Here is a 26,932-nt window from a genome sequence, read left to right on the forward strand (position 1 = left end):
AGTAATAGTAATAGGAACCTCAGTGGGGAAGAAGATGGAAACTGTCTTCATTCAAGGGACAAGGAGGCTTATGTTGAGCCTAGAAAAGAGATGATTTAGAGGAGGAGTTATCTACCTTTTATATGGAATGATGGGCTAAATAAAGTTACACAGAACTGTAGCTTGGCTCTCCTTATATAAAAATATCTAATAATTAGAACCGCCTAAAATTGGATGCTGTGTCTCAGGATTGGTAAATTGCTTGTTGGTGGAGCATGAAAAGCAGAGGCTGAATGAATAATCATCATGAGTGTTGTGAACTGAGTTTATATAGATGTTTGACTAGAAGATATCTAAGATCTTTACACTCAAATGCAGTGTTTATTGTATCATAAGTAAGAATTACTCTGAGATTGTTTAGCTCTAATATGTCAGCTTAAAAAGAAAAAAAGAAAAAGAAAGATTTCAAGGATAATGGGTTATTTGATGAAGTTGAATTTAGGAGTTAAAATTTAAAGGTTATGTTGAATGGAAATCATAGTCCTTTTTTTTTTTTTTTGCGGTACGCGGGCCTCTCACTGCCGTGGCCCCTCCCGCTGCGGAGCACAGGCTCCGGACGCGCAGGCTCAGCGGCCATGGCTCACGGGCCCAGCCGCTCCGTGGCATGTGGGATCTTCCCAGACCGGGGCACGAACCCGTGTGCCCTGCATCTGCAGGCGGACTCTCAACCACTGCGCCACCAGGAAAGCCCTCATAGTTCTTTTTAAAAATTGAGGACAGTAATTAAAATCATATAGTCTTCTCTCGGTATCCACGGGGCAATGGTTCCACAAGCCCTCCCATAGCAAAATACAAGGATGCTCAAGTCCCTCAGTCAGCCCTCCATACCTGAGGGCTCTGCATTCTGCAGATTCAACCAACCGAGGATCATAAACATCATACAGGATTCCTGCTTGTTTGAATCCATGGATGCAAAACCACGGATCCTGAGGGCTGACTGTGCTATAAAAAGTTTAGAAGGAGTGGATGGGCACTAAATTTTAAGCCTTAAATATATAATACATATTTCGTATAACTTTGAGTCATCATGAAAATCTCACGTGATTGGCATTTTACAAGTGACAAAACTGAGTCTCAGGAGATGTATTTACCTAAGATTGGCAAAGAGCTGGGACGCAGACACAGATCTCTGCCAAAGTTTATGCTTCATAGCACTACTGCACACTCATGAATATGAACATGCACACGTCATTTATTTTGTTGTATATAATAACTGAGTAGCAGTTTCTAAAGACTATGAATTATCTCCATATATATTAATAATAGCATATACTTCACAATATATATACACACTGTAATGAAGCATGAAATATAATCTACTCAGCCTCCTAAAAGTATCCTCTTGTTCAAGGTTAACATGATAAACTATAACTAGTGTTAGTAAAACAGGAAAGACTACTATATTATTGAACCATCTTACCAGTGACTTTCTATATGGCATAGAATTCTTCTACTATTGTTGATGATTCAAAATATAACAAATTTTTTAAGGGAAGAGTTTGGCTTTATCTTCAAGAATAGTGGAAGTATTGATAACTGCATCCAATTTATTGGGGAAATATAACTGAAGACATCACATCTTGGAAAGGGAACTGGAAAAATTATTTTCAAAATAAAACAATTTTCCTGAACTCTAAGCACATTGATACTTTCATATGAAGAAAATGTATAAATTCAATTTTATTTTCTATCACCTCTTTTACTCTCTCCCTGACAAAACAAACATTTTAAAAACTCTCTTAAGTGGATTTGTAGAATGAGAAAAGTGAGATACAGATTTAATATAGTAATGTATTAAAATAGGCTTGTGAGTGACAACTAGGTTTAGGAGAACAACTTCTATATGGTATTTTATTGTCAACTAGAAGCTGAAACATAGCACCCAATTCATCCTTGAAATTGTCTCCTAAGCCAAATTAAAACAGCATACACTTATAAAACACATTGCGTTTTGATTCTACAGATATATAAGTAATTCTAGGTGATGAATGAGATTTGAATACAAAATATAAAAAGAATAAAGCCATTTCTATATGGTAGATATTTTCCAGAAACCCTTAGAAACAAGACTTAATAATTAGGCAATTAGAAACTCAAACCATAATTCTGGCCAACTGTAGCCTAACTGCTGGATTTGTTTGTTTTTATCCTTTATGATATATAAATTGGATGACCTAATATCTACCTACAGATAGAGATGTAATGTGTACATACTAATGTAAGTGTGCATACTAATATAGAGTGTACATACACACATGCACACAAACATATCTTCACTTTATACATTATCTACCCTAATACATATATACATCTATACACATATATATGCACACATACTTATATGTATACAAGTGTCTGTGTGTATGCATGTATATATGTATGATTGGACAGCCAATGTGAGATATATTAAAAATATTGAGAGAAATTAAAAGTATTGTAAGTTTTATAGTTCTTGGCCTGAGGATTTAATCTGATGATCATTTTAGATTGGCAAGATTTTTACCTTTGTTAATGGAAAGTCTTCTAATTCACTGAGTACTGAATAATTTTATCATGTATAGTTCTAACCTAAACATAATTTTTGTCATTTCATGCAGGTGTGACTCTGTAAAGCACAAAGTAAACTTTCCTCAAATTTATCCATAAAGGTTAACTTTTTTGAGCAAACTTCAGATAAATTGCTTTAATGTGAGTTGCCTAGCAGCAACCATGCTTTCTCAATTTACTTTTTCCCTAACCTTTCTTCACCATTCAAGAAACAGCATGCTCCTCTTCATCTACTACCCTTAGAATATGAGTAATAAAGAAAATGAGGACAAATTTTTGGTTATTTGAGCCCTTAAGTAGATTTTTGTTAATGTGTGACAGAGATAATATTCATGAACCCAAGTCTTTCAGTTTTAACAGCCAGTCACTTAAGAGAGAAAATTTTTGTTTTGTTTTATCCATTCCAAAAGTTTATCTTTACATATAAAGGACAAAGTTTGAGGACTCTTGAGTAAACCACTTATATCAGGGGTCAGTCAGCAAACTTTTTCTGTAAAGAACCAAACAGTAAATATTGTAGGCCTTAGGAGTTGATGATCTCTGTCTCAATTACTCAATTCTGCTATTGTAGCTTGAAAGCAGCCATAGACAATAAGTAAATAAGTGTAGCTGTGTACTAAAAAAACTTTATGGACACTGAATTTTGAAATATATGTACTTGTCCTATGTCATGAATTATTCTTTTTAAAATTTTATCTTTCTGACCATGTGAAAATATAAACCCTTTCTTAACTTGAGGACTGTACAAAAACAGGCAGCAGATGGATTTTGCCCATGGACCACAGTTTGCCAACCCTTTATGGTTTATAGTGTATACTGTAAATTATAAAGAAGAGAGGGTGACATAAACAACATATCTTCCCCAAACTAAGTAAGAATTCTGGAGTTAGGTCGTCTACACTCTTCATTAGAAAGTTCCTAGGTGCTAGAGGGTTAGCCTCAATGATAGAGTTGTAACAGAAACCTAAATTAATTTGAGTAGACTGCCTGAACAGAAGGGATTATATTTTAGTCTGCTCAGGATATAGTCTGAAAAACCTCATCTCAGAAAAAAAGCCCATGCTTTCACTATTGGAAAACCCACTTATACACCACAAAAAACACAGAAATGTGATTGAGATCAAGATGTTAGACCTAAAAGGCTAAGGTAAGACACAATACAGAGTCCTCAGACCCTAGTGCTGAGGTTCATCAGGGGATACCAGCAAGTGATGGTGGGGACCAGGGAGTCAAACTACACCTCCGTGGAGTTTGTGAAGCAAAGCAAAAGATTCAGAAGTTACCCCATGCCATCTCCAGCTTGTTGCCAGAATGACATAGCCCACCTTTAGAAGAGACCAAAAGGAATTTTGAAAAGACTGAGTAGTAACCCAAAAAAGACTGAGTTGTAACTTAGTTAAGTGGTCACTTGCCTAAGATGGATAAAGTTATCTCTAATAAGTGAAAATGTGGACTTGTAAAAAATGAATTCAGTTATAAGAAAATGAATAAATTTCTTCTTTGCCTATCTGAGCCTATCTGGAGCCTACCTGGGAAAATCTAAGAACGTTTAAGCTTATGCTAATTAAGTAAATCAACACACCATAATACTTAATGTCAAATATGGATAATCTTGATTATTCTAATCATCATGTGTACTGACTTAGATGGTAAAGCATTAACTTCTCATAAAAATTTTTTGAGGAATATGCCAAAATTATAATGACACGTGAATAGGTTTGTGCTCTAAAAACATAGGCTTGATCAGTTAAAACAACTGTGATCAAATCAACTGTTTCAAATTGAAGGTACCTGTGCTAGATTGAATTATTCTCTCTCACCACCCCCACCCCACCCCACCCTCCCCCTGCCAAATATCTACACTCTCAACAATGGAAACTGTAAATGTTACCTCATTTGGAAACAAAACAAAACAAAACAAAAACTTTATAGATGCGATTCATTCAGGATCTTGAGATGGAGAGATTATCCTGGATTATCCTGGTGGGCCCTAAAAGCCATCATAACTGGGTTTATATGACAGATGCAGAGGGAGATATGACAACAGACAAGGAGAAGACAACATGATTAAAGAGGCAGGGATTGAAGTGATACAACCACAAGCCAAGGAATGTTGGTAGCCAACAGAAGCTAGAAAAGGAAACAACATTCTTGCCCAGAGCTTCTAGAGGGAGCCCTACCAACACCTTGATTTCAGCATAGTGAAATTGATTTCTGATATCTGGCCTGGAGAATTTTGAGAAACAAATGTTTGCTGTTTTAAGCCACCAAGTATGTGGTATTTTGTTACATAAGTCATAGGAAACAAACACAGCGCTCAAGCACTAAGAAAGCCCAGCCTTATTTGAGGAAATGGTTATATGTTACTTTTCACATCTCTACTTTGTTTTCTATCACCAAACACTGAAGAAGGAAGGGATATATAGGTGACTTATTACTCAGTGTTGGGATCGATATTAAAAAGTTGGTCTCTTTTAACATTTTTAGTTGTAAAATATTTTCTTTTATCAAGTGATTTATCGTAAATTTAGATAGCTAATTAGAAAATTCTTATTCTAATCTCAATTTTGCTTTCCAGTAATCTCCTTCAGCTGGTCCTAGTTGTGCTCTTTCAAGCAAACCCAAATGGCTTTAATGTATCTATTAAATCACAAAACGTTAATGTATTTTTTAAAAATCATGTTAGGGACTTCCCTGGTGGTGCAGTGGTTAAGACTCCACCCATCAATGCAGGAGACATGGGTTCGAGTCCCGGTCTGGGAAGATCCCACATACTTCAGAGCAACTAAGCGCATGTGCCACAACTACTGAGCCTGTGCTCTGGAGCCCGTGGGCCACAACTACTGAGCCTGTGCACCTAGAGCCCGTGCTCCACAACAAGAGAAGCACAGCAATGAGAAGCCCGCACACCGCAACGAAGCGTAGCCCCGCTCGCCACAACTAGAGAAAGCCCCCGCACAGCAACGAAGACCCAAAAATAAATTAATTTTTAAAAATACCATGTTAATCCCCAGACCTCTCACATCTGTACCCTAGAGTATCCTACCCTAGCCTAGAAATATTCTCTAAGCAACATTTCCTTATTTCCTCTAGTTTTCATGTAACAATGATTTCTGTCAGCCTCCTTCTCAAAATTCCAGGAAAACAGTAGAAACTATCAAACAGATGATAATAGTTCATTTCTTGTGAGATTATCACATGTTAAGACACTGTACTAATGGCATTATCCCAAATATTGCTGTCCTATTTTATCAAGGAGGAAACTAACTTTAGGAGACTTGAAATTATTTGTCCAATATATTTAGTAAATGGTTGAAATCAAGATTTGAATTCATGGGGCTTCCCTGGTGGCGCAGTGGTTGAGGGTCTGCCTGCCGATGCGGGGGACGCGGGTTCGTGCCCCGGTCTGGCAGGATCCCGCGTGCCGCGGAGCGGCTGGGCCCGTGGGCCATGGCCGCTGGGCCTGCGCGTCCGGAGCCTGCGCGTCCGGAGCCTGTGCTCCGCAGCGGGAGGGGCCGCAGCGGTGCGAGGCCCGCGTGCCGCAAGAAGGAAAAAAAAAAAAAAAAAAAAGATTTGAATTCATATTTCAAAACACAAAAATATATCTCCTTAACCACCAAACTACATGGCAACCAATGGTTTCTTATTTGGGAAAGCTCCTCTCCAATGTTGCCTTCACAAATATTCCTAGTATTTAATTTAAGATTACAGTAGAGTGATGTGAGTGGTAGAAGAACCTTACCTGAGAGGAATGCTACAAGTTTTCAATTAACAGAATTCACTTTAACTTTTTACACAGCTATGATAGTAATTAGCTTCTGCTGAGCTTATGGTTAACTAAAAACTTCCATTTTTTAAAGAGGAATACTTATTAAATCAGGTCCCCTGTTTTATGTTTGTGGAAATGCTTTCCTAAAACTATATATAACTTTGGATTCTATAAATTTAAGTGCCTAGGTTCAGAGAATGGATTAACTATAATCCTTGATTCACAACATTTTCTCATTATTAATTAGTTAGCTACTTTTAATAATGTACTACACAACTGTGAACATACTCTGTAACACAAAATCATGTGTTTGTCATTTCCTTGTTTTCTTTTTAATATAGTTTTGTTGCATTTACATGTATCCCTTGTCTTCTTGTTTCTATTGTATTTCAAATTTTTAAGTTTTATAAAAGGTATCATGCTATTATCTACTTGTTTGAGACTTTGTCATTTAATATTAAATTGCTAAGATTCACCTACTGCTGATATGGCTTATTTAATTTCTCTGCTGGAAATAATACCTTGTGTAAATATTGTAGTAAAGTTATCTATTCTCCCATTGGTGGTTGTGTGGACTAAAAATGTGTTCATGATTGTGTTGTTGTTTTTGTTGGTATTATTATTGTTTAGGGTGATGAACAAACAGCTCTTAATTTTAATATAAAGCTGACCCTGAACAACACAGGTTTGAATTGCGGGGCTCCACGTCTACACTTTTTTTTTTCAATAAATATATTAGGAAAAATTTTTTGAGATTTGCAACAATTTTAAAAAGCTCACAGACAAACTGCAGAGCCTGGAAATGTCGAAAAAATTAAGAAAAAGTTAGGTACATCAAGAACTCATAAAATATATGTAGCTATTAGTCTATTTTATCATTTACTACCATAAAATATACACCAATCTTCTATAAAGTTAAAATTTGTCAAAATGTATGCACACAAACACAGGCCGTACACGGCCTCATTTGCGGTCGAGAGAGAAGTGTAAACAAATGTAAAGGTGCAGAATTAAGTCATAACTGCATAAAATTAACAGTAGTACATACCGTAGTCCTGTGATAATTTCATAGCCACCTCCTGTCGCTACGGTGTGGAGCTCGACTGCTGTAAGCCTCGGCTTCAAACGCCAGAGACGCCAATCATCCCCACCTGAGCAAGTGCGTCTCTCCGGTAAATCTCGTATCGCGGGAATGTGATCGCTCGCGGTTCTCGCGTAATTTCCATCGTGTTCAGCGAAATACCTTAAACCTTGAATAACACCATAGGACCCATACAGAGTTCCGGTAATGATGCTGGACGTGCTCCCAAGAAGCAGAGAAAAGTCATAACATTACAAGAAAAAGCTGAATTGCTTGATATGTATCGTAGATTGAGGTCTGCAGCTGTGGTTGCCACCGTTTCAAGATAAGTGAATCCTGTGTAAGGACCATTGTAAAAAAAAGAAAAGCAAATTCATGAAGCCATCCCTGCAGCTACACCAGCAGGCACGAAAACCTTGCACTTTTTGCAAAATACTTTTTTATCGCATATTGAAAATACAGCTTTTATGTGTTTGCCAGATTGCTATAAGAAAGGATACCTGTAGACTCTAATATGATTGGAGAAAAATCAAAGTCAGTATATGACAAAGTAAAAGACAGGTAAAGGATATAAAGCTGGAGAATTTAATGCCAGCTAAAGATGGTTTGATAACTTTAGAAAAAAAGATTTTGCTTAAAAAATGTCAAGATAACAGGAGAAGCAGCTTCTGGTGCCCAAGAAACTTTTTCTACATTGGTTCTATTGACGCTTTGTCCCTGAAGTCAGGAAATGGACCTTGCCAGTAAGGAACTGTCTTTTAAAGTCCTTTTGATATTGGACAATGTCCCTGTCCACCCAGAACTATACAATGTGGCAGAAAGGTTCTGATTATTCAATCCACTCTTGACTTCTTTTACAACATGAACCCTTCTATGATAGTGAAACTAAAGCAAATTGTAGAAGGATTGGTACTGTATAGAAACATTTTTTAGAGGAATGAAAAAGCAAAAAGTCAGACAGAAATTATGACGTATTTCCATATAGTCTGCCTGCCTCTCTTGTCTCCCCTTCCACCTCCTCCACCTCTTGTGACTGCCACCCCTGAGTCAGTAAGACCAACCTTTCCTCCTTCTTCTCCTTAGCCTACTCAATGTGAAGACAGCAAAGAGGAAGACCATTATGATGATAGATTTCCACTTAATGAATAGTAAATAATCATCATGCATACATTTAATGAACTTATCTGTTGTGTACATGTGTATCTTCATGTGAAAATCTAATAACTGTACAGCAAGAACTGTATGAGACATGTTTGTGTCAACATTATCATCATCCCCAAAGTGTTCATTGTGTAGTATATATTACAATATATCGTGTTCAAAACTTGTATTGAAGTGGATAGCCTATCCTTACATAGACATAAGGTAAGTGATATACAACATAAAATTAATAATGGGTTAGTTTTCTTACTGTTTCATATCTTCGCTTTCAAAGAAATAATTACATTACTGTTCAGTATGCCCCTCTCTCTCTTATAGAAACTGTGTATCAGCCTACCATCGCAGGTGTTTTGTTTTTGTTTTTGTTTTTGTTTTTGTTTTGCGGTACCCGGGCCTCTCACTGCTGCGGCCTCGCCTGTTGCAGAGCACAGGCTCCGGACGCGCAGGCTCAGCGGCCATGGCTCACGGGCCTAGCCGCTCCGTGGCATGTGGGATCTTCCCGGACCAGGGCACGAACCCGTGTCCCCTGCATCGGCAGGCGGACTCTCAACCACTGCGCCACCAGCGAAGCCCCGACGCAGGTGTTTTTAATGTTAACATGTTTCCAGTACTGTATTATGAATAACTGTAATACTGTATGCCATGAAAATTTCAAAACCATTCATTAGTGTATAGTGGAGCCATTATCGATTACACTAGGCTACCATAAAGCAATCATATTGCTGCTTCTTCATTATTAATGCATGAATCTATACCTATACCTATAAATAAATATGAATATCTTTTTCGCTTTTTTTATTTTTGAGGTCCAGTGTTACTAAAATGCCTAACAGCTACAGTGTTTTGTTTGTATCATGAGACAGTATTGACTAAGTACCAACATTCCATCATCTTGTAAACAGATGACATAAACTTAAATACAGTAAGGTACTGTAAGTGTATTTTCTCTTATGATTTTCTTAGTAACATTTTCTTCTCTCTAGCTTACTTTTTTGTAAGAATACAGTATATAATATACAAAATATGTGTTAATCAACTGTATTATTGGTAAGGCTTCTGGTCAACAGTAAGCTATTAAAAGTTAAGTTTTAAGGAAATTTAAAGTCATAAGCAGATTTTCAACTGTGCAGGAGGTTAGTGCCTCTAACCCCTATATTATTCAAGGGTTATATTTTTCTTTTATTTAAGAACTTTCTCCCGACCAAGTTCTAAATGATATTTATCTATATTTTCTATTATGAGTCTGAAGTTTTCTTTCACATGTAACATAGTGCACTAAGTTTTTATATGAAATAAAGATTCAATTTTGTCTTTTTCCTTTGATATAACCATTTTTCCACCTCCACAGAATGGTCTCTCCTTTTTTCCCTGATGGAAGAAGCACCTTTGTGAGACATCAAAGTTCTAATTTTGCAGAAGTCTTTTTGGGGCTCTTTATTCTATTTCACTGGTCAATTAGTTCAACTCTATGTCAACAATATACTCTCTTAATTACTACAGCTTCATAAGTCATTATATCATTTTGGAAATTTTTTTTTTATAAAAAGGTAATTTTGTATAAATTACTAGTCTTCAAAAATATCCCCCTTTCCCCTCCTTTTATACAAATATAATATTTGACTTTACAGCCCTCTATCATTTAGGCAGACACATGTGATAAATTCTAGCTAATGAAATTTTATTTGAAATCACGTGTGTCACTTCCAGACAGAGATAACAAAATGACCATTCTGCAATCTCTCTTTTCCCTTTTCACAATGTCCAATTAACTCTTATGTTTCAAACAGACAGTATGACAAAGGCCCAAACAGCCTACATTTCTCTATGGGACATGTAGGTGAATGAAAACTATATTTTGTGTAAATAAGATATTTATCTTCTGAAGTTGCTTGTCACTACATTTTGTAATGAAGTTATACAATGAATTCAAACCCTTAGTCATTTAACTATGTATATAAAAAAAAAACACTCCTTTTTTTCTTTTTTTTTTGGTAAATATCCCTACACACTGGCACTAACATGGGTTAGGATACAAGATTTCTTTCTGTCTGTGTTGTTTATTTATATACCAGCAGGTTAAAATTATCCTCCCTACCTAGTATCTTCAACTTGAGCAAATTCTTGTTTGAGAAATAAAATTGTAAGAGAGCATGAGACCCCAGATGGAGAAATTGAGAATCTGATTCTTTCCACATAAAGTACCAATACGTCTCTTGCCTGGCAAGAGTTTTACTTTCTAAAAATATGAAGTTGAATGTTCTAAGAAATATGGGCTTTGTTCTTAAGCAAGAATCCCAAAAAGTAGGAAAAGAGGAAAAGAAGAAATTTTCAGTAGTGGAAGATTAAAATGTGTCACAAGGAAAAGACTAGTATTATGTAAGGTTTTGCCCTGCATAGACATTAAGATGCTTATTTTGACTTTCTTTGTCTGTACTGAGTCACTTGTAAAACTATGGATGAGATTTAACAAGGAAGTGGAAAGTGTATTTTGTGAGCTAACACTCTAGAAAAAAGTAGAGTAGGAGTCAAACTTTGAGCTGCATCATGGAATTAAAAAATTCACATGATTGACATAGTTTAGATAGGTACCTTAGCAACTAAACTGGTACAGTATAGGTATTTACCATGTATTTTGGCTTTTTATATTGAATACTTTTGGACTTATGAATAGCTATCTATTCATAATGCAATACTGTCATTACTGACAATTCACTTTTGTGATGAAACTACACTAATTTTACAGTAGAGAAACCTTTTTTTGTTTTCAACTGTTCACTCACTTGAAACTTTTCTGCACTTCAGGACTTTTACTATAAAAATCCTATTGCCATAATACTTGCCTGCAGCTGGATACTTAAGTTATCACACTAAAGATTGATATAAATTGAGTGTAATTATCTGCCTAGAATCTTTTTTAAAAAATTTCCCCTTCTTTAACCATTAATTTTCTAAACCATAATTATCCACAATAATTTTAGTTGGTGGTCTTGACTTAGTGTCTATTAAAATAAAATCTATATACTGGTTAATTTAATTTGACTAAAAGAGAATCTCATGCCTAGTCACTAACATAGTGAGCAATTTTGTGAATTTTAAATGGGGTCTCTTAACTTGTACAGCTGGCAGATGTGCTTGACTCACCCATATTAAAATGTTGCTAAAATTCTTATATTCACCCAATAGCTTGGCACTTTAAAAAATGTAAATGAGAATCCACTCTTCACCTATCAGTTTGAAAAAGATGAAGTTAGAAAATACACAGTGTTAACAAGGGTGTAAAACATCAGGCACTTTCGTACTTAATGTGGCAGGTGTTAATTGGGGCAATGTTTTGAGGATGATTTAATCATATACTTAAAAACCTTTAATCATCAAATCATTGACCAGTAATTTCATTTCCAGAAATTAATCCAACATATTTTCTTCTTTAAGTGTTCAAAAGTATGCACGCAATGATTCATTTTTGGAAGTGTCAATAATAAATCCCCTTAATGGCACAATGAGAGGGCAGCAAATCCACACAATGTAGTATTATCTTACTCTTTAGTTATTCAAAAGAAAGCAAGACAACATATGTGTTGATGTATACAATCTCTACAAAAATAAAATAAACACTGCACTCTGCTTTGATCTGTGTATTTTAAAGAGGTTTTTGTGTATGTGTGATATGCACAAATATTTATGTGTGATTGCATATGTAGATAATTTTTGAAATATATAAATATAATTTTTAACAGTGGTTGCCATTCGTTGTGTGGATTTGGAATCTGAGCAAGGAGAACTTATTCATTATACTGTTAGATTTTTTTTTACCATATACATGTATTACTTTTCATTTTAAAAATCATTATGCGAGTAAAACAAAGGGAGAGCTCATCTAGTTTTTCAAGAATGCAGCCCTAAAATATAACAAGGAATATAAAGACTATCCTGTGTATCCTGCTGGGTGCTACAAAGATCCTCTGTCCCCTGTCATACCTGTTCCATGTAGTTTTCAATGACTTAGCAGTGACCTCAATTCCAGAATGAATATCTGAGCAAAATCTGGTAAAAAAAAGAGAGGCTTGGCTATCTATAAAAAGCTATTTTTTATGTATATAATTTCTCAAATTGATTCGAGGCAAGGCATTCACTTTTATTCTCCAGCAATTAGATAAATATGTTTACCCTAGAGCTATTCACATCTTCCCAACTCTTCCCAGGTATCTGATTATCTACCATTGATCTATATCCCCATGGTTTATTTCCTTTCATTTTGCAAAAGTATATGAAAGCCTTTTGCCAAACAGTATTACAGCCAGGAACTGATGCTGTGAGACTGGAAGACTTCCCCATGCTGTAAAAATAAGATTGTATCATTAAATAGGGCTCTCAGGTATTTGCCAACCTGGGTAATGATGTCTCCCTGGGATACCTGCCCTTTTGGCAGCTTCCCATCCAGGCACGAGTCAGCAATCACAATTAGTGTGAAGTGAAGTAAGAGTGCCAAGTCTGCAGAATGCAGAGGAAATGCAGCAAAGTCTGAAATGAACTCAGTGAGCAGTCACAATCCTCAAGGCAAAAATTGCTCCATTCCTAAATGGGAATAAAGCAATGATGGATTGACTGCCAAACTGTATTCTCTGTGTAGGTGTGCCTGATCATCCTGTCAGTCTTTCAACCATTGCAGTGTTTCCAATATGTTTCTTTCCTCTCAAATAGTCTCACACACCTTTCCTCAGGTACTTGTGGCAGAGAGAAGTAACAGAGTTATTCCTGTTGAGGGCAGCCAGAATGGGGGTTATCCTTTACTGAAGAGGTTGGGAAAAGACTGAGTAGAGAGCAGAGAATAAAACGGTTAAAACTGCTTGAGTAAATTTATCCAAAGGATTTATAAAATGAAAGATACCTAAAAAAACAAAAAAAAAAAAAAGGAAGATACCTTAAAGATTCTACAGTATAGTTGGAAGGTAGAGTGCCCAAAATTCAAATCAATATATGTCTTCCTTTAATTATGCTTTCATGCTGGCCAGTCACTTTGCGGTTATATCCATCATGATGAATCACTCTCAAACTCTTAATTATTTGTGCTGCATATTTTTCACTGTGTCTCCTACATTTGCATTCCCGTAGCAGCTAGCAGATTGCTTTGAATATGACAGGTGTATAGGGAGGTTTGGGTGGGAAAATTTAGTCGTATTTGTTGATATCAATATTCTCACCTACCTTAAGAAGAGGCTCAGACATATTTGGAGCTGTGAATAGGTATGGTATTTTCTGATTTACATCTAGGAATTAGTTGACCCACGTTACTATTTGGAAATATCTTTTAAAGAGTTGGTGTACTGCAAAAACAAACACAGAATTGTAATGTGTCTACCTTGCCTTTTTCTATTTTCTTTTAGTGACTTAATATGGATTATCCAGAATCATCCAGCAGCCACAATTGCATTGCCAATTAATAGTAACTTTACATTTAGACTTTCCCTTCATCTCCTCTAAATAAAACACACAGAATGTTGCTACTCCAAGTCACACATGCTTTTAAGTTCTGTTAAATGAATCCCCAATTGAATGTAAATGTCTTTTGTTTCTTAAAACGTAAGTGCCATTATTGAAACTCCTTAAATTTGCAGACACCAAAACCATCAATGAAAAAAATCTTGTCAAAATGGGCTTACAGGTGGACATTCTACTTACTCTCTCATGCATTTAATTGAATTTTGTGCAATTTCATGTGCATTATAATAGACTTCTTTTACACCATCAGGAAACAAGTTTTAAAACATGTGCTGTGCATTAAACATCCCATAAATATTCAGCAAGGAAAAGAAAAACAGTTCTGAAAAAGTATAGTAATTTTACAGTCTCTGGTTTCTAATAAATTTTTACAGCAATTCTAAACTGCATTAGCAAGTCCTGGTTTATTGTCAGGCTTCTGCACAACATCCCTCAATGACATGTCAAATCTTTACCACAGCAGTAGAACTCCAAAACTGTCCTCATTGGCAAGAATCCTGTCAGATTAAATTGCCAACTCTTGTCAAGTAAAGATGTGTGATCTGATCCTATTCTCCTGATGATGACATGTGTTGTCCTTTCACTGTGGCTGGATTGTAAATTCCCAGGACATCCCAATTACCACAGATTTTGAGAATAAAAAGAATTTATTGACCTCTCAAAATGATGGTTCTCCCCTGAATAAAATGTCTAATCATTTAACAATATGACTCTTATTTTTGTGTTCATATTGTATATCATTTATCAACACATTTACTAGATAACCTAGGATATTACACAGGCTTTATTTTCTGCCTTCCTACACTTTCTTGTCATTTCCCAAATTAGATGTCATGAATGTATATCTGCCAAGAAATTATTTTCTGTCTCAGTTATTCAGGATATTATATGTACAGCAGAATTTCTGGATTCTCTTTGGTACTTTTGATTTTTGTTGAAAACATAAACAATATTGTCATCAGGCTGCAATGACAATCCATGGACAAGAATGGCATTTATTGTGCCAAACTTGTAAGCACCCAAAGTAAAATCAATTGTACTCTTGTGTGAGGTGTATCTGTGTCACTGCCCACGTCATGAAGCAAATTAGATATTATCCTATGCCTTTCCACTTAAATTCAGAGTATCACATATCCTTTGAAACAATAAATTGAGTATTTATCACAAAGAATGGCTTGGCTTTTTAAAGAATCCAGGATTCCAGTGTGGAGATTTCACATGCCTCATCAGATGTTCCAAAAGTAGTTATATTTCAGCAGTTAAATTGTTTTTGTGGAATAGCAGCAATCATTAACTTCAATATTTATACAATATTTAGGATTAGACTTTAAATGGTAACTTCAATTGGCAGAAAAACTGCTCTGTAAAGACTGTGAGGTCATGTGAGAAGGCACATATTTTCTCTGTTAAAACTGCTCTCTGCCCCCAAATATTTCATTAAATGATACATTCTGCTCAAATCATGATAAAATGATAATATGACATGTCAATTACATTTCAACATGAGGCTTACTACTAGTAAATTGATTCAGAATTAACAGGAGTATTTTGTGTCATAATTTCCAATACTGTCAAATAACAAAGTTTTTCAATTTAAATGTGCATTTAAAATACATTTCTATGTAAACTTATTCCACAAAAGAGATTTCACATGCATAACAAATGAGTCCAAAAGAATAAAAATCAGTTGCTGAAATATGGGTTTATCATAAATTTAGGGAATTAGGGGCTTAATGTCATTCTATTCTATAACAGTGTTTGGTCCTTCTCAAATATCCATCAATTGCCCAGAAAAATGTCATTCATATGTTTAAATCACTACAGGTTTCCTTTACTTATGGAAATTGACTTTATACAGGATTAATTTAATTCCTTATCTTAGACTAGAATTATATATATATTTTTTTAAGATCTGATTTGATCTTGATTGAGTTGATCAAACTGCAAAAGCAAAATAGCATGTATTTCTGCTTCATAATTACATGAACATAAAACTGACCTTTTAAAACAATGTGTGTTAAACAGCTTAAAAATAATTATTTTAAGTGGGCAAATATTAGAGGCAATTTCCTTTCCAAACTCCTCCAAATCCAGATCACAAACTAATACAAATTTATTATGGGAGTGAAATTTAGGTGACTCATTTTCTGTTTTAAATGACTTTTAATGTTGGATTATAAGACATGTTAAATATAGTATAATAATATGATAGTTCATAATATAACTTTAAATAAATTTAAAACTCAATACATGAGTGTAAATTACTGTTGATTTATAAGAACTATCAAAATAATATCAAATACTCCATTTTATATCTTCTTTCACTATAATGTTAATATAATTCTGAGTAAACTAAAGAGGTAAATTTCCTCTATTATGGTTCATCTATAAGAATGTTAGGTGTTATATTTTTAACCTGAAAACTGTAGTAATAAAAAATTGAGCATTATGCCAAGTGAAATAAGTCAGACAGATAAAAACAAATGTTATACCACTTATATTTGGGATCTAAAAGAAAAAACTGAACTCATAGATACAGAGAACAGATTGGTGGTTACCAGAGGAGGAGCTTCGGGGGGATAAAGGAAATGGGTGGAAACTGTCAAAGGTACAAACTACCAATTATACGATGCATAAGTCCTGGAGATGTAATGGACGGCATGGTGACTATAGTTAACAATACTGTACTGTATACTTGAAAGTTGCTAACTGACTAGATCTTAAAAGGTCTCATCACAAGGAAGAAAAATTTGTAACTATGTGTGATGATGGATGTTAACTAGGCCTATTGTGGTGATCATTTCACAAGGTGTACATGTATCAAATCACCTAAACTAAAGCTAACAAAATGTACACCGAAAACTAATACTATGTTATATGTCAATTATATCAATTAAAAAATGTTTTAAGTTGCATTACTATTAAAGAAATAAATAAACTGGGTACATCTTTGTGCTTATTATCTAAAAGCAGATGATATGACCTTAAAAAAGTTAACCAGAATCTCCTTAATAAAAATAGTGTCCACTTAATATTTTAATTTCCAAAATAGAATAAATGTATACTCACTTGTAATAGCATTCCCAAGTTAAGAACATAATTTGGGGGAATTTTCTTCTAGTCTATTTTACCTGTCCAATAGATAGCTATTTAGCGAAAATAAACATGTTTATTTTCTCCACTGATACCTATTTGTATCCTCTACTGATACATACACACATATTTGTTTCTCATTTTATTTCTTTAAGTCTGCTTCAATTGAGCAAGAGAACAAGATTTTGATAATTCTTAGTTTCTTTATGGGTCTGACATTCTATTTAAACATATGTGTTAAAGATTTAAGTAAGTCATTGCTCTTTACACTGCTAAAAAGGAACTTTTTGAGAAAGTCTAAACTACCTATATTAATCTTACCCAAAAGGAGGGTAAAGTGATATATCAGAAAACCAAAGCAACAACAGATTAATGTTGCTGTATTAAAATCCTATTTACATAAAATTAACATAAATATGACTTAGTATGCCATATGCTACAGCATCTGCTCTTCACTGTATTAATAACAAGGCTGTCCCCTATAGGGATCTTAAAATTAATACATATTTAAGTTGTTTTTATATACATATTTGAAATTTTGACAATATGATATATATGAAATGTTGCCAACTGCAAACAGAATAATTTATACAGAAATGATATTGTCACCAGCTGGACTATGAACATAGTTTGTGATAGGTGGCTTTTGAGATACTCCACACTCTTCCTTGAAAGACTGTTTAAACAGTTTTGAGTTAAATAAACTCTTTATTCTACATACTTACTCCCATTACCTCTAATTTCCTATTTCATCTTCTTCAGAGGTTCAGAACAACTAGCCAATGAGAAGTAACTCATCATACTGGAAGGCGCTTGAAGATAATCTTTTTTTTTTTTGCAGTACGCGGGCCTCTCACTGTTGTGGCCTCTCCTGTTGCAGAGCACAGGCTCCGGACGCGCAGGCTCAGTGGCCATGGCTCACAGGCCCAGCCGCTCCGCGGCATGTGGGATCTTCCCGGACTGGGGCACGAACCCGCGTCCCCTGCATTGGCAGGCGGACTCTCAACCACTGCACCACCAGGGAAGCCCTGAAGATAATCTTATACTTCATTTTCTATTGCTGATTTTTCTTTTTTTGTTTTCGCAAACCAAACAGTCTAAGTTCATTTGAGAGCTGTTTTTTCTAGCTTCCAGAATGGCTAAATAAAATAACTTTCTTATACAAAATTTTGTAAAAATATCACATCTACCAGTGCAAATGTTGTACTTTGTACGTTTTATGAAACTTGGTACAGTCTGATTGCTCCTTTTTATTTCCAAATTTTATGACAACGCTATTTCAAGTTCTGTATTGTATTTTTGCATGTTCTGTTCATATAATTTTTTGCAAAGAAAGTTGAAGTATAACTATTTTCAAAATGATAAATTTGGGACTTCCCTGGTGGCGCAGTGGTTAAGAATCCACCTGCTAATGCAGGGGACACGGGTTCGATACCTGGTACGGGAAGACCCCATATGCCACGGAGCAACTAAGCCCATGCACCACAACTACTGAGGCCCATGCACTGCAACTACTGAAGCCAGGGCCCACGTGCCCATTGAGCCTGCGTGCTGCAACTATTGAAGCCTGCGCACCTAGAACCCATGCTCTGCAACTAGAGAAGCCACCACAATGAGAAACCCATGCACCACAACAAAGAGTAGCCCCCTCTCGCCGCAACTGGAGAAAGCTCGCGTGCAACAACGAAGACGGAACGTAGCCAAAAAAAAACAAAAAAACAAAAAAAACCAGATAAACTTACTTATACTTGCTATGGTTATAATCCAAGATAAACGTAGATGAAAATATATAAATAATAAACATAGCTGTTGTCTGTCCCATATGCACTGAAATAAAGCTACAGAACACTTACTCCTCAGTATGAATTCAACTATTATATTACCTTTTTTATATATATAATTACACAAAAGAAAGATAGTAAATATACTAATGTAAAAATCAATATTTTCACTCTTAAATGAATAAATGATTTTAAGTATGTTAGCAAATTATAACCAGTGTACCTATGTGTATATCTGTGCATATCCATATGTGCATGTATGTATAAATATATACATGTGTTTATATATGTGTGTGTATGTATATCACATGTGTACAGACATAGCTATAGATATGGATGTAGAATATACAGATATATATATTCTACTTTTCTTCTTGAAGTTGATAACTGAGGAATCAGACATCATTATCTCTCAGGCTATTTTTCCTGTAACCATTTGACATCTGCAATCTGTGGTTTCCTTCCCTTGAAAAAGTGCACACATGGTCACAATGAAATCTTTGAAATATTTTTTAGAAGGATACAAACATTCTGAAGTCCATCTTTGGAAACCAAATTAAGAATGATTCAAATAAAATTCAGATGCTCAGTGTCTCATCCTTTAAGGCATCAACAATTATGTTTTCCATTTTTTATTCTCTGTTAATATTTAGTAACCATTCAATAGCATATTGTATAAGATTTACAGGATAGTATTTCAATGCCTGCTATTTTCCAATATTTTAGTTGTGATCCTGAAATTTTGTTTTTATCTCTTCAATTTAACTAGTTAAAATCTTTGTACTTAAGTTTGTGTTTGATACTCCATTTTTTTGAATTTAGTTCTCAGGTTGTTCTCCAGACCCTTGCTACTCAAAGTGTTGTACACAGATCAACAGCATCAACAGTATTTTGTTGGAATTTCAGCCTCCAATCCAGACCTACTGAATCTGAATCTGCATTTTAAAAAGATGCCCAGAGGTCATGAGTTCACATTAAATATTATGAAGCACTGGATTAAGAGATGCTTCAGAATAAAAAATAATTAGAATTTTTAAGTAAATACTCTTTGGGGTATTAGCCTTAAACACGATTTACATTTACTTTATTACTATAATATTTTTCCTCTCCATTTCTTAATTCTAATTACTTCCATTTAGTCATATTTTCATTTTTGTTAATAAATATCTGCTCTCTTGTTCATATAATGTTGATACATTTTGACTAAAATTAAAAAATCAACATTAGTGATGATTGTAATTGTGCTTATTTTTCTCTATTGGAAGATGATCGTTTGTCAGAAAAAGACAATTAATTGAAACTCAAGTAATCAAAAGAAAAAACAACTAAATTCAGAAAGATAGCACTTAGTGACTTTTTTCTTCCTTTCTGACAACTGTTTGATAACATAAACTAAAAAACGTTATGAATACATTGGTCCACTAAAAATTATGAGTGCTGAGTTGCAACTACATATGATAGTTAATCCAGAAACACCAGAAAACTATTTCTAGACTTCTGATAAAACCAGGGAAAGGCATTTGCATTCATTGTTTTTTCTACATGCATAAATACAATAATCAATGCTTTGGGTTTTTGCTGCAAAATTAACACTAGTCTAGAAGAATTTTGGACATGTTTGGTGCATTTTATGTCTATAAGTTTTATTTCTAAAATTAGCATCACAGTCTAGGGAAGAGAATCTTTATCTACAAGTATAGATATTAAAGAACACATTGATCATTAAAATATTTTTTAAATGAAAAAGTAGACATGTAGCTGGGTTCAATACTACTACAACTAAGAACTACATATACTTTTAGAATCATAGTTAAATAGAAGTTTATGTGGAAATCCACACCTTTTCAAATCAAATATTCTATGTTAATGTTTTATAAGCAATACAGTCAAAATTTGTTTCTGTTTATGTTATGCTGTATGACTGAAGAAAGAAAAAAGTATATTACAAAAGACCAAAAAAAAATCACAGAAATACCTTTATAATATATGATGATGAAATGCTTTATAATATAGTAAAAAGAAAAATACTTTATAATATGCCCAATTTGAGCCAGAATGTTATGTCATTGAAATGTTTAAGGTAATTAAACAAATTAAGTGCTTCTGATTTGTTTTCTAGCCTTAGGGTAAACACAGACCTATCCTGACCCTGAGAAGAAAGAAAAAATATATGTTACCTATATAACACCCAGGATGAAAATGACCAATGACTTTTCTGAAATATTGCAAATCTTTTCAATTTTAGTGAAGATTCTCTTTTACCTTAGTAATGAGGGGCTATAATCTGATTAATCATTGAAAAGTAGTCACAAAATGTAAGACTACATCAAAGTTCAGCTGATATTAAGATTCTATACGTAATACTAGTATATTCACAGGTAAACAGAATTTAAAGAGTATTTCTAGAATACATGTACATATGTTGGAGATGTTTTCCTTTCATTTATTTGAGTTTTTGTCCTTTGAAAATTACTGAGGGGCTTCCCTGGTGGCGCAGTGGTTGAGAGTCCGCCTGCCGATGCAGGGGACGCGGGTTCGTGCCCCGGTCCGGGAAGATCCCACATGCCGCGGAGCGGCTGGGCCCGTGAGCCATGGCCGCTGAGCCTCCGCTGCGCCTGTGCTCCTTAACTGGAGAGGCCACAACAGTGAGAGGCCTGCGTACCGCAAAAAAAAAAAAAAAAAAAATTACCAAGAATACTTAGAGAAAGAAGGAATTGTTCCCTCAAAAATTAATAGCAAAACAAGACAAGATACCACCTGGACTTCCATGTTAACCTGACAATCCACAGCTTTGACCCCTCCTTGTAAATAAGGCAAGGGGAATTTCCATCATTTTTGATGAGCAAGTAAATGTTCTAGTGACAGCAATTCCATCACAACGTTTTGAATTAATTCATTTCATTCAGTTACAATTTATTGAACTCTGCTATGTGCATAGGAGGTAAGGGTTATTCAGAATCACAATTTCCAACTCAGCCCATCTATTTCTCCCTTTCCAAGGGTCCTGGTTTCTGAGAATTGGGGAGGTGCCAAGTCTAAAGGACTCTCAGTAACTTTGAACTAGGAAGAACTGTGGGAAGGGATTCAGAGGAACAGGAAGGAGCTGAGACAAACAGGTAGAGGTGAAAGGGCTTGAGAAACTGATATTTCCCAGGAAAATCCTGTTTTTAACACACTGTTTGCAGGAATCCTCCCTCTAAGGAAAACCAGTCGTAGACACTCACCTCTAAAGAATAATCTAGCTTCCAAGGGAAATAAGACCTTAAGCGATCACAGTTCTAGTTTCCAGAATTATCCACCCATTTAATTAATTAAGTAATTAACAGAAGCCACCCATGTCTTTCTTCCAAAGAGCTTCATCTATTGAATATTATACCATGAACTCCTTCAGCTTAAAGAATATAAGTGGAGGTGATTGTGTCTATTTGCCCATCTTTGATAAGGTCTAGGAAGGCAGGTCAGGAATGATATTCATACTGGTTTCTTACACTATTCTATTTTAATAACACTATAATTCCTATTGGAATTCAAAGTTAACAGCAATTTGACTTCTAAACTGCAGACAATGACATGGTTTCACTCAATGAGTCTTATTGAGCTCACCTGGTAAATACAAGGAAAACCAATGTCCTTCCTCAAAAATTCCACCCTGTCTTGTCAATCAGAGAAACTACAGAGTCTCATGTACTGGTTTTCCAGTTTCCCTGTCAACTACCACGTCCAGACCCCTTCTCCCATACATCAACTGTGGTATCCCTGACTCTCCAGTGGAAATCTTTCTCTCTTTTTATGCTATTTCCCACCAGGCTAACTGACATTGGTGTTATGTTCATTTTTTACATGGGACTTCTATTAACCTAGATTTCTTTTTAATTCATTCTTGTTTCCCTAGGCCTATCATTTTTAAAATTTTTATTGTGTCCTTGGATTACTGGTTACTCTTTCAATGATCATAATCCTCCAAATTGAGTAGCATTCTCTAATGTGAAGTGTAAAGAAAGCAAATAAAATTGTCCTCACTTATAGGCCTCAGTGATCTCTGTCATTATTTTTGAGACTTAAGATTCACTTGATAAAATGGATATTACTAGGTCCTACTCCCTTGCTGGGGATTCACTAGAACTGGGGTAGACCATAAAAACCTGCATTTGGTAATTCTGAGAAGAGTTGAAAAACATTTATCTAGGAGATTGCTGTGAACGTGATGAATGAGTAACAATTCTAATTGAAAATTCTGTTGGGAAAATGGTTTCTGAAGGTCTCATCTCCAAATGATCTATATTGTAAAAACTTCAATATATTTGTACTGATTTTTAGGTTAGAAAGTCAATACACATGACCTTTCCAAACTAGGTTAGATATAGGAAGTTAAAAAAAAAAAAGATGTATAAATAGCTACTCTGCTAGCATATAAATATTTTCACTATATCTGTATTAACTGTTGTCTACGCATTTTTGTTGTTTTCCATGTATCCTAGATTAAGAAATACTTTGATATCTGTCATGGATTTGTAGCAGCTCTGGCCATCTGGCAAAGATTTCATAGAAGCATCAAACCTATTTTTGAAATGTGCTACCTTCTTACACAGTGTTGTGTTTTAACATTTTAATGACTAGAATTGTTTATTTCATGGCATGTGGCTTTTCTGCTCATACTGGTAGCAATGCCCCTAACCTCTTACCACCAAAAAGTGTTAAGTCAGAATTTCCAATTTATGTGCCACTGACCCTTTATTTAAATGTGATCTGGATTTAATTATTATAAACATGATTTAACAAACCATATGCTCACTCATCTGTTCTTTATTGTATTAATGTGTCCCCTACAGGACTCTGAAATGAATGTATAGTGGACACGTGTGTCTGGATAACTAGCAGCTAACAGGTATTTTTGACTCATTTTTGAGACAAAAATAATAAAGTAAAAAATTAACAATAAATTATATAAACCATAATGTAATAAAGTATCATTTATGACAAAAAACAAAATTGTGACATTAAAGAGCAGTCTGGTGATTTATTTTGTTCAGAAGAACTGTGAATGTGAAAATAGCCATGCATTGTTTGTTGCTACATACAATTCTGATTTTTATTTTTTAATGCTGGGAAGATTTGAAGACTAAAGCATTAATAACAACATCTACTCAAAGTCAGTGTGTGGATATCACCATACTGCTGCATATATACTCTAGAATAAGTTTTTGACTTGCCTACGAATTTGTGAAACAGCAAAATAAAAGGCCAAGATTTTAACTTGATTCTTTCCAGAGCCAGCTTCAATTAAGACTTTTAAATTACTGAATTTCAGATGACTTTCTTGAGTGACTCTAGACCTACTGCACTGCTCTAGAAAAAAACTGGGTCCTACCTTATGTACTAGGTGGCTTGACTATATGTTCATATTTAGGTTTTTCATATTCTTCTACTTATTCTTTCATATTCTGGTCTTTTTACTTCTATGAAAACCACTAGCACTTTCTTCCTACTGTCCTTCCCTGAACTGAAAGCCTTGCTTCTCAAATAATGTTTGAGGTACACACGGGAATCAGACAGTGGGTCTCATCAATAGAAAATAGTAAAAACAAAACAAACAAAAATCTACCTGACCATCAGAAAGTTTCCTTACTGATAGCAGCTGCAGACATTGACTCAGAATCCTGCATGAATTAAAATGATTTTCTTTAATGATAATATTTATTCAGAAGGTAATATAAATTATAAAATTTCTTTACTTTTTAAATCTGCATTTCCTTTCATTTTTCAGTTTGGGGTTATTAACTTTCACATGATAGCAGTTGACCAACATAAGAGAATTTTCCAACATCCTAACATACTGCCTACTACAATGTATAACAATACCTGTGATATACTATATCATGTTATGGCTTACGATAACTTAATGATATGAAACAGACAAGGACAAAAATATGAAGTTTTATATGCTTAGTCCATGCCTGAACATTTTTGTTTGTTTTAAAAAATAGTTGAATAAAAAAATTTAGATAGATTCCATAATAAATAGCTAATTAATTTCATTGTTCTGGGAATAATATTTTATTGTACTATCATTTTCTTTGATGTGCATATTCATATACTACATCACACATGTGGAGGAAAATTTCAAGATTTTAAAGAAATAATACTGGAAAACCAGCTGAGAATAATAAATCCCAAATACCAGGTGACGAGTTCCTTGGATATTTGTTCGATGTTACAATGTTTAAACTGAGTCAAGCTTACTTAGGTTTCCTTCTGTTCCCCAACTTTTCTATACAGGTCAACGGCTATGCTCAAAGTACTAAAAAACATGGAAAGGAATTCAAAGCAAGGCTATATATATATATATATATATATATATATATATATATATATACACACACATATATTGAGGGGGTTTTTAAAGAATAAGAAAGAGGTTTCAGAATTAATCTCAGCATGCCCTTTGAACACATGAATCAACCACAGGCCATTCTATTTTATTTTATCTTGTTTTTGTTTTGTTTCTGGTTCATGACAGGTATGTCATCCTTCACTATGCTTTCTGTGAGGCATTCCTACACCTTGGTCACTATGCAACGTGGGTTCTACAACATAGAGGCTTCAAATGTTCTTCCCTATTCACGCTAGCCTTGATATAGCCCTGAGGCAAGCTTCATGAGTACCGTATGCTCAGTGTAATAACCCCTGGTAAGAGGAACACTTTATATTGAAATATTCTCTAGATCATCTTCCTTTTTTACTTTGTAAAAGTCTTAAGGTATGATCCATCTATTTTGGATTAAAAGTGAAGTCTATTTTGGGGGGCATTATATAATAGAAAGGTTCATATCTTTTGTGTGAAAGATAACAGATTATATATTTTTAAAAAAAACAAGTAAAGATTTAGTTATATAGTGTTTTCTCAAGATAAGTATCTGGCTAAAGTTCACAAAAGGAGGCACCATCTTTTTTAATGTCTTAAAGAAAAAACAATGATATTTTTAAACCTAATGACTGTGTATTATGTACTATTAATTGTATGGAAAGGTAATGGTACCATCCCCATTTTAAGAGATGAATCAATTTAGACAAAGAAGAAATGAGTTTTTTAATCAAAGTCATAGAACCACTAAATGGCAAAACTGAGCTCAAATGCAGGCAACAAAGATCCCGTGTGCCACAACTAAGATGCAGCACAGCCAAATAAAAAAATAACTATATATATATATATATATATATATATATATATATATATATAAGTATACAGGAAAGTAGATGGGAGTTAAAAAAATTATTCTAATTAAATTCATGGGGATTTCCCTATCTATGGACACAGTGTCCATTAAGATCTTTCAAATATGGGAAGTGTTGAATATCTTTAAGTGCAAATTAATTTAAAGAATTTTGTTTGAAGTGGAAAAAAGAGATTGAATGTGTTATTCAGAATCAGCTACTTAGCCAAAATTGTTTATTTTTAAATCATATTATGAGGTAGCTTACAAATTATTCCACGGACAAGGTTTGCTTGCGTAAATGTTTTTGCTTTGTAAATAAAGTGTACATAAAGAAGAGTACCAATACAAAGAATAATATACTAGCTTCAAGATGAAAGTTTTATTGTATTTAGGGTATTTTGTGGGATGTATATCCCAGTCAAATGGATTTTAAAGGTACATACTATCAGGAACAAGCCTAATTGTCTTTACATAGTTTACTGCATTGTCAAATTTTATTTTGTGCCTTATAATTTGATCTAAAAGAAAAATATTGCATTCATTAAATATACAGCATTTGAAACCTCTAGTAATGGAAGATAGGTGATTTAGAACAATTCACACAGTGTGGACAATGAGAGGAGCTGTTATATACGTGTGTGTGTGTGTGTGTGTGTGTGTGTGTGTGTGTGTGTATTTTTTTGCCCCAGGATACCATGTTCAGGACATGGGAGAGGATGAATTTCTAAAGAGTGTGCCTGGTATTTGA

The 26,932-nt window shown here is 34.5% G+C and overlaps 1 protein-coding gene across 1 annotated transcript in view; it reads right to left on the reverse strand.

Moving 5' to 3' along the window:
- Window positions 1-410: 410 nt before the first annotated feature.
- Window positions 411-26,932, reverse strand: part of LOC113608293 (pre-B-cell leukemia transcription factor 1-like) — a 114,218-nt gene continuing 87,696 nt past the window's right edge. The window contains 3 exon segments of the mRNA XM_027084422.1: window positions 411-414; window positions 868-981; window positions 7,404-7,658. Coding sequence (XP_026940223.1) covers window positions 411-414; window positions 868-981; window positions 7,404-7,658 — 373 coding nt within the window.

The sequence above is a fragment of the Aethalodelphis obliquidens genome, unplaced genomic scaffold (genome assembly GCF_003676395.1).
Source record: "Aethalodelphis obliquidens isolate GAN/ISIS:26980383/991018 unplaced genomic scaffold, ASM367639v1 scaffold52, whole genome shotgun sequence".
In the NCBI taxonomy this organism is placed as follows: Eukaryota; Metazoa; Chordata; class Mammalia; order Artiodactyla; family Delphinidae; genus Aethalodelphis; species Aethalodelphis obliquidens.